This window comes from Notothenia rossii, assembly GCF_949606895.1.
Source record: "Notothenia rossii genome assembly, chromosome: 2".
NCBI classification, from domain to species: domain Eukaryota; kingdom Metazoa; phylum Chordata; class Actinopteri; order Perciformes; family Nototheniidae; genus Notothenia; species Notothenia rossii.
In genome coordinates, this window is record NC_136904.1 from 32,106,266 (window position 1) to 32,120,380 (window position 14,115).

A 14,115-nucleotide genomic window follows, 5' to 3' on the forward strand; every position below is an offset into this window, starting at 1 on the left:
ATAAGAAGGTCGCGGTCTGTGTCACTCTCCGACAAGTCCGGCTCTTTAAGGAAGCCACATAATCGTTGTGATTGATTACAATACTTCCTCACCGAGACTTCAGGGCGTCCAAAACAGAGCGGGCTGTTGGCTTCGCAGCCAAAAAACTGTCCAGCTAAAGAGCTCTTATCGTACATTTTAGAGTTAGTTACAGTCAAACACCGCTATCCATCATTACGGGAGATAACTTCATCAATACATCACATTTAAAAATGAGACCCTCTCAGTGATTTCAACTGGGAAATCATATTCATCTTGTTCTAAAGAAGGGAAAGTAAAAAATAAAAACAGAGACTTAGGGCAGTTGAGGCTGGAGATAAATATGACCAATGTCTTTCCTTTCATACCTTGTACCATGTCTTTTTCAATCTTTATCAGCTCTTATGGTTCAAACTTGATAAAGTTATAGTGTTAGGAAAAGGGAAACTGAATATTAAGAAATGCTTTTAGGTTTCAAGTAAACTATGGGTAATTCAGAAAACAATGAACACTGATTTTGATAAAGAAATTAAATCATTCCAGAGCTGTTGGGTGGTGTTCAGGACTAGTCAGGTCCATCGAGCAGCAATGCTTCTTTATGATGCTTTGTTCGAATGGACATTATGAAATAATTGGAACAAAAATCCTTGACTAAATAAAAAGAAGTAAATGTTTACTAATGTGCAGACAGGAGTGTGTAGTATATTAAGCTTTGTTAAATATGCCGATGCCCTGGAGTTATGCAGCCCCCCCTCCCTGAAGGGTCAACGACCTTCTGAGCTGCCCACTTGTCTCGGACCGAAATACATGTCAATCTCAGCGTGGGTCCCTGACCACTTTATGCCTACCTCCTCCCTCTCTCTGCTTCCTGCTCCTTCATTGTTAATGGAGTGCTAATGATTTCTCATCAATAAAGACACCCAGTGGGGACACAGCCACCTAAACCCTCTGAAGGTCAAAGGGGAAATGTGGAAAGTGACTGCTTATCAACTAAAGCTGACCTGTTCATTCACGACAAACAGGATCAAGACTCGTACACTCACTGGTTCAAAAGGTATCAGAGAGACAGAGCTCCAATCAACCAGACCCACGCTGCAAGCAGTATGTTGACATGCACACAACACACAACCAGGGAGACTTTCCATTGGTTATAACATGCTATATGAAACACAACCAGGGAGCTTTTGGGAACACAATCACAATGTTTTAGACAACACTGTATAACATGGAATTAGGTTTGGGAAAGTTTCTTCCGGTCGCATGGTGCAAACACTCAAAAGGACGTTTTAATGCTTGGAACAATTGGTCCAGAAATCCTTTAGTTGCTAAACAGAACAATAAACAACGCTCGGTAAAAAAGGTCATTTATCCATCGCTAACATTTGAATGTTTTCAGATTTTCTTTACCGATTTATGTTTTGGTTAACAAATCATTGCAGCATCTGATGATTTACAGGGAGTACAAATAATTAAACTGCAACATAAAATGAACAAAATGTGTAGGTTTAGTTTTATTGTCTTATATCTTTTTAAACAGAACGGGGGATGAATATAGTATTTCCAAACGAAACAGCTTCCATGAACAGAACAACAGATCACAGCAGGTTGTAAATGGACCTTTGTATTCACCACTTCCTTGTCGAACTTGACAACAAAGGCACTCAGAGGACATTTGATGTCCGTGTGTCCACGATGCCACATCACTAGTGAATTGGAAAGATAAGCACAGCTGAACTGGAGACCAAATAGTCCCGGTTCTTCCACCTAGCTCAAACCGCCTTTATCGCTCTTTCAGGAGAAACATCAAAACACAATGCTCCCCATTTCTTCTGTCTATAACCTCTGAATTGGTTCCCCTCCCCCTTCTGTAGACTCAGTCTCACACACACACTCACTCATCCACGGTGCAATACCATTTCTCGGAGAGGAGCAGAGCCTCTCTTATCTTCTGCATTTCAGCTGTCTGCGCTAATTCAATAAACTTCAGAGGAACAAAATGAACACAGAAATAACAGAGAGGGGGGTGGCGGCGGTGGGGGGTGCTCAAGGGAGCGTAGGAGGAGGCAAAGGTGGGAGAGAGAAACAAGCAAACAAGAAAACCCAACAGGAAAAATGGGCAGAAGCACAAACAGAATGTAGATGCAGAGCGATGGATATTCACAGTAAAAACAATATTCAAATGGGAATTGATTTGAAAGAATGGTAAATGATGGCCCTTTGCCTTATGGCCCCCACTCTCTCTCCCCCTCTACATTTGTTCAGGCAGGGAGCGTCCTCCTCATCCCTCCCATAATGGCACACAAAGCCAGCATTGGAATATCAGCTCCGGAGAAACCTTCCGGCACTGCGCTGGGAAATAAATTGCTTCTGCTAATGCTCCTTTCATTACGGCACAGCCCTTAATTGTGCTGCTGACAGTCCGCCCGGCTGCAGGGCTGATTGGGGGAAGGCTGAGGAGATGGCAAAGACGTGGCCCCCGGGGCCGAACACCGACCAGCAGACTGCTGGGAAGATAAACTATTGGGGTAGTTTGGACATACTTTTTGCTGGGTAACATTTGGTATTAAATCAATACCGTTTCAGTAATAATGACTTGAAACAGTGCAACCAAGTCAGCTGACAAACAACGTCCGGTCAGAATAAGAAGTCTTTACAAATGCTTTCAATGAAAACATGTATTTTAACCACCTTTGAGGCTTCCTTTGTTTAATGACGGAAAGGCTTTTTAGAAAAGCATGTTTGTATACCTGAAAGTAAGATTTACACATAGTCCTTGAGACTGTGAGGTGAATGGTTTGTAATAAATAGCCTATGTATAAGATCTTTATCGTACCACATCGTATAACTTTCTAGCATTAGATGCTGCACACAGCGGACAGTAACAAGTCGCTGTACACACACCCATACAAACAATTGATTCAATGCGTGTAACACCTAGAAATTCAAGCACTAATATGCAGCTTCAGGTTCAACAGAAGATAGAGATCCAAGACAAGAACAAAAACATAAACACTGTTCTGCCTTCTGTTACAGAACATAAAATAGCGTCTAGTGTTCATGCTTGACGCTAGGAGAAATAAAAATGACTACTGCCTTATTACAGGTAAACTAAACACACTCTAAAAGGCCCAAATGGAGAACTTGTCACAATGAGAAGTTGCAGACTCGGGCAGCTTTCCCTCCATTTCATGTCAAGAGAGAGGTGACATCATCCGGAGATCATGCCCTGTGATGCCAGGCTCCGGGGGCTAAGAGGCCCAAATCTCAAAGACATCAAAAGGGCTTCAATCTGAAAAACCGCAGACCTGTCCTATGTCAACTGTCACTTAACCCCCCCAGCACCACAACCGTAACTTTCAGCATCAGCACCGTCCCGCCGGGCTCCAGCAGCAGGTCAGGGGTGGAGAGGGAACTTAATCAAGGGTTCTCCAGTTACAAAAGGCCCTCCACTCTTGCCGCCAGTAGCAGCGGGCTGACAGAAACAAAAGGCCACAAAATGGGATTGGCTCTTTGTTGTCAGCAGACCTGAAAAGCTGCTCCTCCACAAACTCTTTGATAGGACAAAATGTAACAATGGATGGCGAAGTGAGGAGTAAACATGAGGCTGCACTATTAATCAGAAACTCTCCCCTTTGATTAATAACCAAACATCTCCAGGCCAGAGAGGCATGTTTAATTCTCGAAAAGTCCTATTGGGGTACATCAATAGTCTGAAACGACTCATTCAGGCTGACTATGTGTTCATGTTTGCCGCTTTTTGTTTGGGAAAGAGGAAGGGGTTATCTATTGTTAGGAGGGGCCTGACTTATGTGTCCCAACGTTATTTTCAGTCCAATGTTAGATTAAGGAAAACATGTTGATTTGAGACCTTTCACTGGGAGAAAAGCTCTTCTATCTCATCCACATCTGCATGGCGGGCACTGAAGCAGAAAGAGGACGTTGACTGGATGTTGTCTAAAAAGATGACAGGGACAAGAACCAGTGTTTCTATTCTAAAGGACCAATCATAACTAGGGATGGGTACGGAACCCCGGTATTAAACGGGCCCCGGGGCTGAATTATTAAAGACCGTGGTACCGTTAAACTCCGACGTTATCGGTCTTTTTATCGGTACTGGAGACATCTAAAAAATATATGCGTTATTGCTACACAAACATTATATTGCAGTTTTACTGTCGCAAATTCCGTTTCTAATACGCAAAAAGACTGCAAAATGCTTCTATGATTATTTTGAGTATTTTTCGATCTCTCTCCCCCGCCTGCTTGCGAGGGGGCGGGGCAGTTTACACACACGCGGCTGCTACATGCAGCAACACACACACACACACGGAGGAGACGGCGGAGAGAACGCGCTCCGAGGTGAGGTTAAACTATAGCCGTGTTGATGTGGACAATGCTCGTTACCAGAAGTGCAATAAGAGTTTAGCATGTAAGGGCGGCAACACGAGCAATTTGTCTAAACATTTAGCAAAAGTGCACCACATTCAGACGGAGGAATGCACCGGGTTCAACTGTCTTTCTAGTAGCGCTGTAGCCCCATCCACGAGTAATGTTTCCACGTCAGGTGTTATGTATGCTAGCAGCAACACACGGAGTTAACTACATTATACAAACATGGGTTAATGATTAGAGGTAACTGAGTTATTTATTTTGCTAAAGTTTCAGCTATTCTGTTTACAGTTCTGTCAACAGATTCTGCAATACGATTTCTTAAAACATTGTTTTTTCTTTTGATGTGAAATATTATTTATTTAATTTAAATAAAAAGCAATGCTAATTTTGTTTACAATTTGTTTAGTTAGTTTACCTTTTTTTTCTCTCTAAAAGAACCGATAAGAGTACCGTTAAAAGACCGGACCGATAAGCGGTATCGATAAAAGTAGTAGTACCGTTAAAACCTTAACGATACCCATCCCTAATCATAACCATTGGACCCAAACAGACTTCACATAAAGCATCGGGTGAAAATCTGAGTACAAGCCCTGTGAAAAAAAGGACACCAGACAAACGTTTAGAGAACAAAACCCTCAACATGTTTTAGTGACTAGAAGTGGATTGTCATCTGGTGACACTTTTTACCAGGCGACCACAACGAACAAGAACAGACACTGGAAGGAGTTTCAGTTCAGGTTGTAGCTACGCCATGAAAGTTAAAAAAAACGAACATAATTGTAACAATTACGGTAACACAGAGAAAACCTTTTGACTTTCAGAAAACACTGCAAACTAAAAGTAAAAACAAATGTTCGTTCTCGATACGTTTCTGCAGATTGCAAATCATCATTTCTAAACAGTTTCCGCAACCACATTTACATCACTCTTCCACGATACAAAGAATGAGAAGCATAACAAATTCCCAAGGAGTTCATTAATAAAACTAGGACGGTGTTAAAACGGATGTGTGAAGGCCGTGTTCTTTTGGTGCCGTTTTCTCCCCAGCTTGTGTCACAATATCCACGTGTATGGATGCAGGCGGCGGTGTCATTAAATGATTCATTCTTACGAGCTCCTCAATTATTCAGAGGGCGGTAATAATTAACAAGGCATCTGGAGGAGAAGGCGTTTGTTAAATGGGATTTTTTTTCCCAACATTTGTGAGAAGGTTAAAAGATTTTTTTATTCTCCAAAATAAAAATGAATGCATCGAGCTCAGGTGTCTTGTGTGAATGATTTTTTTTTATAGAGAGCAAATAACTGCCTTAAAAAGAAAGTAGAATGAAGCTTTACAAAAACACTTGATTGGATATTCTGGATTGTTCTAGTCAACAGGTTCAACATAACTTTTAATCAGGAAACCCTGCTTAACGCAACCCTACTAGCCTAAACATGAGTTCAACCGATGGTCTGATAGAGAACATAGGTAGAAATGTCTCTCTACTTTATACAACTGTTTTGTCCTTTTGTATCATGTAGAAAAATATTTCAATTTCTCAAATTCAGGCTTTATATATATATATATATATGAGGTGGGAGGTGTTTGTACCTAAACTGAAGTATTACAAATCTATCAAAAACAAATGTATTCTTTTAACAAATTGTTGACAAAAATGGCAAAAACCTAAACACAGCGAAAGGAAAAATCACCCTGACTTGTCAAAAAATAAATCACATTGTTTATAATATAAGTCACATTTTGTGCCATTTAGAAAATAACTGAGTGATCAGGCTGCTTTTTTATAACCTCATGTCTCTAATTGCTGACCCCGGCTGGCTTCACACGCAGTTATTGTTGGCCTGCACCGTGCGCATGTCCGCCGGGAATTAAACGAATTAAGACTCTTAAGGTGTTAATGGTATATGCATTTAAATCATCGAGAGAAATGCCAATAGATCTGCGATCAAGATCAACCACAAACAACAGCATCCTTGCACCGTCTGATGCACACGATTACCTCCATCTTACTTGGGGTTCTGAGCACTTTCCTTCCTGCCCTCTTTCAAGAGCCATTTCATTCTGTTTAGGAATCATTGTAAATTGAATATATTCGAGTTTGAAGTCCCTACTTGGCCGTAAGTTAGTAATTTATAATGAAAATATTATAAGTTGCAGCATAACAAGGATTTCATTCTCAGGGGGAATTCTTAGAAATTATCACCTGTTTTCTTTGAGAATCGGCCAGGAAATGAATTGTCAAGAGGAATTAAGTTCAACTGTGTGAATCAAAATATTTTAAATATCATTTGCTGCTAGGCTTTGACTGAAGTCCAATCACAGGACACATGTCAAGACATCTTTAGTCCTTAAAACGAAGACTTTATTAGACTCTAAAAAATCCTCCTTTAGTTGAACTCTCTGTCCGTTTGTCTGTCTGCGCCCCGTGCCTTCCCCGCAGTCTGGCCCAGATCCTGCTCAAATTGGATTTGGAACCATTAGTGTCCCAACTCGAAGCATATGTTCCAAGTTGCTGAGCATTTCATTTCACGAGACGACGATGAGGGGGGGATGCGGGAGAAAGAAAAAAAACACAGACGGCGCAGAAAAAATAAACCAGACCCAAACAGGGCTGGACTGAGTGTGTGTGTGTGTGTGTGTGTGTGTGTGTGTGTGTGTGTGTGTGTGTGTGTGTGTGTGTGTGTGTGTGTGTGTGTGTGTGTGTGTGTGTGTGTGTGTGTGTGTGTGTGTGTGTGTGTGTGTGTGTGTGTGTGTGTGTGTGTGTGTGTGTGTGTGTGTGTGTGTGTGTGTAAACGCTCCACATGCATGTTATCATATGCAGTTCAGGGAGCGGTACCTTTCCCACCACATAAAAGAAGCTGCTGTACTCCATCACTGAAATCTAAATATTCTGTCTGGGGGGGGGGGGGGGGGGGGGCGGGAGATCAGAGCAGGGGTTGTATTTCAAATGGCGGGCAACTCCCTCGCTTTTTTTTTTCCCTCCCTCTCTTTGCTGTCAGAGAAGCAACAACTTTATTTATGTCTAAATACTGTGGATGCAGTGAACGAGAACCCCTAAGCAAGTCGGATCATTATCTCTCAAAATCTAAACAAGCCTTTCTTTTCCCAGAACAGAGCGCGTATTCTATAAGCACTTAAACATAGTGGGGGGATGGGCTTATGGTCGTGTGTGTGTGTGTGTGTGTGTGTGTGTGTGTGTGTGTGTGTGTGTGTGTGTGTGTGTGTGTGTGTGTGTGTGTGTGTGTGTGTGTGTGTGTGTGTGTGTGTGTGTGTGTGTGTGTGTGTGTGTGTGTGTGTGTGTGTGTGTGTGTGTGTGTGTGTGTGTGTGTGTGTGATCCGGGGTTCCCAGTCTGAGTTTAAGAATGGCAGGGTAAAACACTGCAGGCTCTGTGGAAGCCAGGAAACAGCCTAATGTATTTATCCAAACACATATCTGCTGAGAGGCCCCATGGCTTCAACACATCCCCTTTCCTTCACTTTCAAAAACCACCGCAGCGAAAATGGGAAAAAAACAGCAGGGCTTCACAAAAAATGATTGTAGTGATTATTAGGATAAACCTTGTGATTATTTATTCCAAGTTTCAGGAATTTTAACTGCATGTCTGTCCAGACCTCTACACTGTCACTGTGACATTTTCCTACGCAGTATTTTTCAGACCAGCTGAACAAATATAGTTTTCACTTCGGCTGCCTTTTAGTATACAGCTACTTATCATTTTAAAAATATCCTCCACAATCTGTTCCTCTTTCATCTAGAATAAAACTCAACTGTGTCTGGATGACTAATGTTTTCAGGTGGATTCATTCTTTCGCACTTTGCTGGTTTCTATCTTTTCACAGAAAGACATTCGTTATCCCTTTGTACGCTATAAAAGAGGTGAAGGAACTAGTAGAACACTGTAGACTAAAAGGCTGAGATGAACCATAGCGAGACTTTCCGTGGAACAGAAACAACAGCTGTCAATCAAATTACGGTAGCAATATAATTATAAATCCAAAAATAAGCAGTCAAATGTAGGCATAAACAAAACCTTGCAGAGGTAATCCTATTATGTTTAAGAGCTGGGAAAATATTGTTTGTAATATCTATTTTTCTTGAGGAAAAAATAGAATAAGGAAGCCTATACAAACTGCTGTTTGTTCTGGTGAATCCTGTGCTGTCTGCCGTCTGTTAACCTTTTATATTGAAGCAATAAGCCTTATTTATTTCCGCCTAGTTCAACTATTAAAATGGACTGACGCAACACAAACTGAGAGGTGACCTCGTCTCCTTTTACACAATCAAGGCACCAACGCTGGCTGTGCTGGCAGCCGTGCTCACAGCTGAGGAATGACTGCCAGCCGTGAGAGGAAGGTAAGAGTGCCATTCATCTATTTACAAAATCCCAGAATGTGACTATCCTCCCTAAAGCAATCCTGTTTACATGAACAGGATTAATCAGACAGACTTGTGGGAATCTGAGTATTTTAGGTAAACAAAAAACTTGTTTTCCAGATGTTCCAAAAAAGTGAGAGTGCTCTTCAGCCTGCCCCAAGTCTTCTTCTGGATTGTATTTATTTTAGATGACACTTTCTTTTCCACCTCAACACAATGATCTGAGAACACATACAACCTGTCCCGGAGAAAGGACGGACCGACTGTCTCCCACCTGATGGATTATTCTAACTTTAGTCTGATCAGAGATTGCCATTAATATAGTAAAATAAATACATATATTTTTACAAACTGCTAATGTTTTCTGGAACGACATAAGGATGTCCAGAGCAAATAATAGAAGGCAAATGGTTGTTTAACAGTGACCAATTATAAATAAATGTGTGTTTTCTAACCAGACTTGACAATCTGGCTTTTTACATAAACAACAATGAAAACAAGCTTTGAGACATGTTGTTTACCTATCAAAATATATGTCAGGCTCATATATTTACATAACTGTTCAATCTGTCAGTTGTGTAATTATTGCATGGTGTTAGCATGGGATTTCCTATCTCAGATTATTGCATGTCAAATGTTTGACATTCCAAAGCTTAACACTTACGTCAACTTGTTTTGAGGAGTAAAAGCCTACCAACATGTTTCATATTAAACATATTCATTCTCCCTTATATGTGGCTCCCGTAATTTACAAAATGACAAAAAGATATTTAAAAAAAAGGAGTATGTCAGCTTTACCCCAGAAGAAAAAGTGCAAAAAAAAAGCCTTAAATCAAACCAATACTCAACAAGTCTATTATCATGACAGTGAAAACAGCAGATCACTTCCTGTCCATCCTGCACCTTCACTTTTCACACAACACGCTCAGAGAACATCACATATCTCAAGCTCACACTGTGCATGTAACCACAACCAACAGGCACTTACAAATATTTTATAAACTCTCCAAATGATTCCACACCAAGTGTGTGTGTGTGTGTGTGTGTGTGTGTGTGTGTGTGTGTGTGTGTGTGTGTGTGTGTGTGTGTGTGTGTGTGTGTGTGTGTGTGTGTGTGTGTGTGTGTGTGTGTGTGTGTGTGTGTGTGTGTGTGTGTGTGTGTGTGTGTGTGTGTGTGTGTGTGTGTGTGTGTGTGTGTGTGTGTGTGTGTGTGTGTGTGTGGTGAGGGCCGACGGGTCACAGCACTCTGACCCACTAATGAGAGGCAGAGCATAACCACATCAGACAAGAGCCACGCTAAGTAACTGGTCTAATAAATAAATAAAAAGAGCGCCCTAATGCGGACAAAGCGCTCATGCACCACAGTGACAACATGGCACAAATGATAACAGTCTCACAGGGAGCAGCGGCGAGCCGTCTGCAATGCACGACAGAAAAGCTTTAAATCAAATCTGAGTGTGAACCATGAGGAGCATTAAGTCTTCAGTGTGAAATTGTTTTTTAAAGTGATCTCTAGCTTTCAAACAATACATTTCACCTTCCACACACACACACTTTTTAACCAGTAATATCCAATTGCCTCAAACGTAACACAGTACAGTTTGTGGTCTCTTTTTGTTTTCAAAGTTTGTCCTCGATGGCCACTGAGCTTGAGCCAATTAAATCAAAGAATAAACAAAGACTCTGCATCAAACAGGCTCCTGATTGGCTTCCTGTTGCAACTCAAAATATCTACATGTCTGCTGTTGTTATGTCCACAGTCTTGTTATTACATCTTCCAAAATATGTTTAAAATGTCAGACAAACTCAACCTAACTACCAAAACATAAAATGTGGAATAAAACAACGGCCTGGAAATATGTATGTTTGAAAGACACAGATCATACATTTGTCATTTTAGTCTAAAGTATATATTAAAAAAAATTCACGGGAAAAAGAGATTCATATATTTTTCTATTGTGCATTTCAGGTGTTCCAGTGTGTGTGTGTGTGTATGTGTGTGTGTGACACTTACATGTGGACATGTGGAGGTTGGAAGCGGCTCTGGTTGATGTTGTAGTGTGTGAAGGCCTGTGTGGGGTTGGAGCTGTACTCGTCCACCGTGATGGTCACTTTGCCATGAGCCATCCTTCCGCCGTTTGGACATGAGACGCCGTTCGTTCACCGGGATTCAGCAGCGAGCCATGCAGCAGTCATCCTTCAGGGCCGCTCAAAAAGCCCAGGAAGTGTCCCAGCAGCGACCCAGCCGACCGACTCGACCACGACACACTGCAGTCTGCACGGACAGGAGAAAAGAGACACACACATACACATCAGCTGCTTTAAACACAATCACCTACATCTGATTGGCAGGTCTTTCACATAAGAAGAAACTGGAAACCTATAGGATTTAAATGATACACGTTTGTACTGTTCAGAAAATGAAACGTATGATCACACTCAATACTCCATGATGCAAGTACAGTTCTCTTGTTTGGTTTCAGAGGGCACAAAAAGATTTTTTTTGCTGTGTCACTTTTTGAATTTGAAAAAAAACATAATTCCTAAAACTGTTTATCAAAGCATTCCCCACAGAATCCAAATTACAAAAACTGCAGCGAGACAACTCAAATATAAAACTTAGATTTATTCTACCTTTCCAAACAATTTTGATTTCTAGTATTTCCAAAACTAAACACTGGACGGTGTAGGCGTCAATTTACAATCTGGAAGGCAGGTTTTTAATTACCGCTTCGGCTCTGCTAATCATAAGCAAGCTGGTTTTAATGCAAACTAATATATTCACATGTAAAAATCACTGCAGGCATGGCCTCTAAGGTTTTAGCCTGTTGAAATTAAACCAAGCACAAAAAGGTTGCAAGTATAAATCTCTGCTGGTGATCAAATATTAAGAAAAGACTTAAATAAAACAAGAGGTTGTTTACAATGCATGCACAAAACAGATTTAACATTACCCCAAAACATGCAAAAATACATTTCTGCTTTTCCCCCCAGGCCTGAAGTAACTACAGTCTACCTGGCAGCTGAACTGCTCTAGTGTGTGCTTAACCATACAATAAAGCACACTTTCACAGCTTAAATTATTTAAGGAAAAGCCTCTAAAAGAAACTGCACAACAAGTGTGGTGTTTGCATGTTCAGAGCTCACTCACCGGGCTTCGCTGTGTCTCCTGCAACCCTGAGCTTCCCTCCTGCCTGACCTCCCTGACTGACAGTAAAGTGGCCACTGTGGGCTTGACAGGCTTTTTATACCAGACCTCCCGATGCAGCCCGAAAGAGAAAAAAAAATTGCCCTCAATTCAAAAACGTATCTTTTTGAGAGGTAATCAGCAGCTCCGCAGTTCATTTGACGGTCATTAAATCCTCTGATGCAGTGGCGAGTAAACTAATACAAAAGGCTGTGACCTCTAGTTGTTGAATTATATTAAAGCAATCAAAACCCCAATTAAAAATTTAAAAATCCTATTTTCACGAAAGTACTGGTTTATGTTTTCTGGGTCAGCTAGAATTTCTTTGATATGTATATATATATGCCAACAAAAAGGAGGCTAAACTCAAATCTTGCAAATAAAACATCTTTACATCGCAAAGTTAAAATGATATTTCCTATCAATTTTATCGTTGCTGCTGCATAAGAAATTGATCTCCACTGATCTTCTTGGGCCTTCAAAAATCACTTTAATTAAAATATACCTTGCACACACTTCACCTCAGTAATAATTTCTACCAATGCAAAATACAAAAGTACTACTGCTTCTTGGGAAATGTGCTCTTTTTTTGCAAGTGCAGGCCGATTTGAGCAGCAGCAGCATGCTTCACGGTCTCCTCGCCGAGTGCAGTTGTGTGTGTGTGTGTGTGTGTGTGTGTGTGTGTGTGTGTGTGTGTGTGTGTGTGTGTGTGTGTGTGTGTGTGTGTGTGTGTGTGTGTGTGTGTGTGTGTGTGTGTGTGTGTGTTAAACTCGCCTGTCTGTCTCTACCTTGTGGCTACAGTAGCAGCAACTAGCTCCGTAGCTTAGCCTGCTAAACCTGCCCTGGCAGTGGATATTTTTTATTATGCAGACTGTAGCTTCGCACTGAGCTGCTTTGCTATAACGGCGGTGCGCACACACATTGTCAGTCCTGTCTTTGAACATACAGAGCCCCCCCCCCTTCAACGCACATCATATAACTTCACCAGTATAAATCACTCCGAGAAGCAGAGAGAGGGTAAAAGGCGAATAAATTGACCCTTTCTGATACCATACGTATACACAACGTGTGCTATGCGCCTCTTGCAGAAATGCACACAAAAAGAAATGAGGTCCGTGCAATCCTGAACTCTGCTCCCGGGATAATAAAAGCACCCAAAGGTGGTCAGTGTCACGGCACCGCCACGCTAACCTCTTGCTCGTCCTCGTAAATGACAAGCCACCTTTTAACCGACGGCTTTGTGTCAGGAATTTCTTTTTTTCTCCTCTTCTCTCTCTCTCCCCCTTTCCCTCCCTCTTCGGTTCTCAAAGCAAAGCGGAAAGGTTGCTCTACCTTCGTGTGGGTTATTTGTGCGGGTTTTATCTGGCCGGAGAAAGAGTGTCGGGTCGGGGTCGCCCTCTACGCGGCGGCGGCGGAGGGACGCGGGTCCATGCGGCAGCGGCAGGAGAGCGGGGAGGCTGTGAGCTGCCGTCCGGGGGTTGCGGCAGTCTGGGCGGATAGGGCAGAACCTTCGACCCGGCGAGACCTCGGCTGGCTCCTGTGGAAAGAAACCAGACAAGAGAGCGAAGGGGAGAGAGGAGGAGAGACACTGACAGACAGCGGAGAGAGAGAAGTGTGACGGAGGGGGAGTGCAGTGAGTCGGAGCTGCCACTGGGGTCAGAGAGCATAGAGAGCAGGAGCGAGCACAACCCCCCGCCACCTCCCGTGCGCGCGCCCTCACAGGCGGGGACACGCGCGGCGAGGCTCGAGAGTGAGGGGGGCGGAGGAAGAGAGCGCTCGCGCACTCCCGCTCTGACTCTGTGCTGCATTCACTTGCCGTCGGAAATTGCAACTGTATGCTGAGATCCACTTGACACACAGCAGCGCAATACAGTCTCTGGGTAAATAAAGCAAAATGCTTATTTATTCACATTTTTCCAATCTTATAATTGCATATACAGGCTTAACGAGGCAGAGTGGTCATCGAGTATTCAGAAGGTTTCTGTTTCTCCAGATAATACCAAAGTGTTCTTAAGCAAACACTGAAAGTCTAACCTCATTTGGTGGCAGCCTATGCCATCAGTATGTATGAATGAGGATGTATAAGCTATAACTAATAAGTCATTTGGTTTATAATTAGTTATTTAATGTATTTTTGAAGGAG

At 42.2% G+C, this 14,115-nt stretch overlaps 1 protein-coding gene across 2 annotated transcripts in view; it reads right to left on the reverse strand.

The window, feature by feature from the left end:
* Positions 1-13,712, reverse strand: part of mpped2a (metallophosphoesterase domain containing 2a) — a 57,580-nt gene extending 43,868 nt beyond the window's left edge. The window contains exons 1-2 of one of the 2 annotated variants that reach the window (XM_079666496.1): positions 13,305-13,712; positions 10,800-11,060 (exon numbers count right to left, since the gene is read on the reverse strand). In XM_079666496.1, coding sequence (XP_079522622.1) covers positions 10,800-10,912 — 113 coding nt within the window. In that variant the 5' untranslated portion in view covers positions 10,913-11,060; positions 13,305-13,712. Of the gene's footprint in view, positions 1-10,799; positions 11,061-11,936; positions 12,522-13,304 lie in introns of those variants that run through there. The other variant, XM_079666497.1, reaches the window with a different exon arrangement.
* Positions 13,713-14,115: the final 403 nt, after the last annotated feature.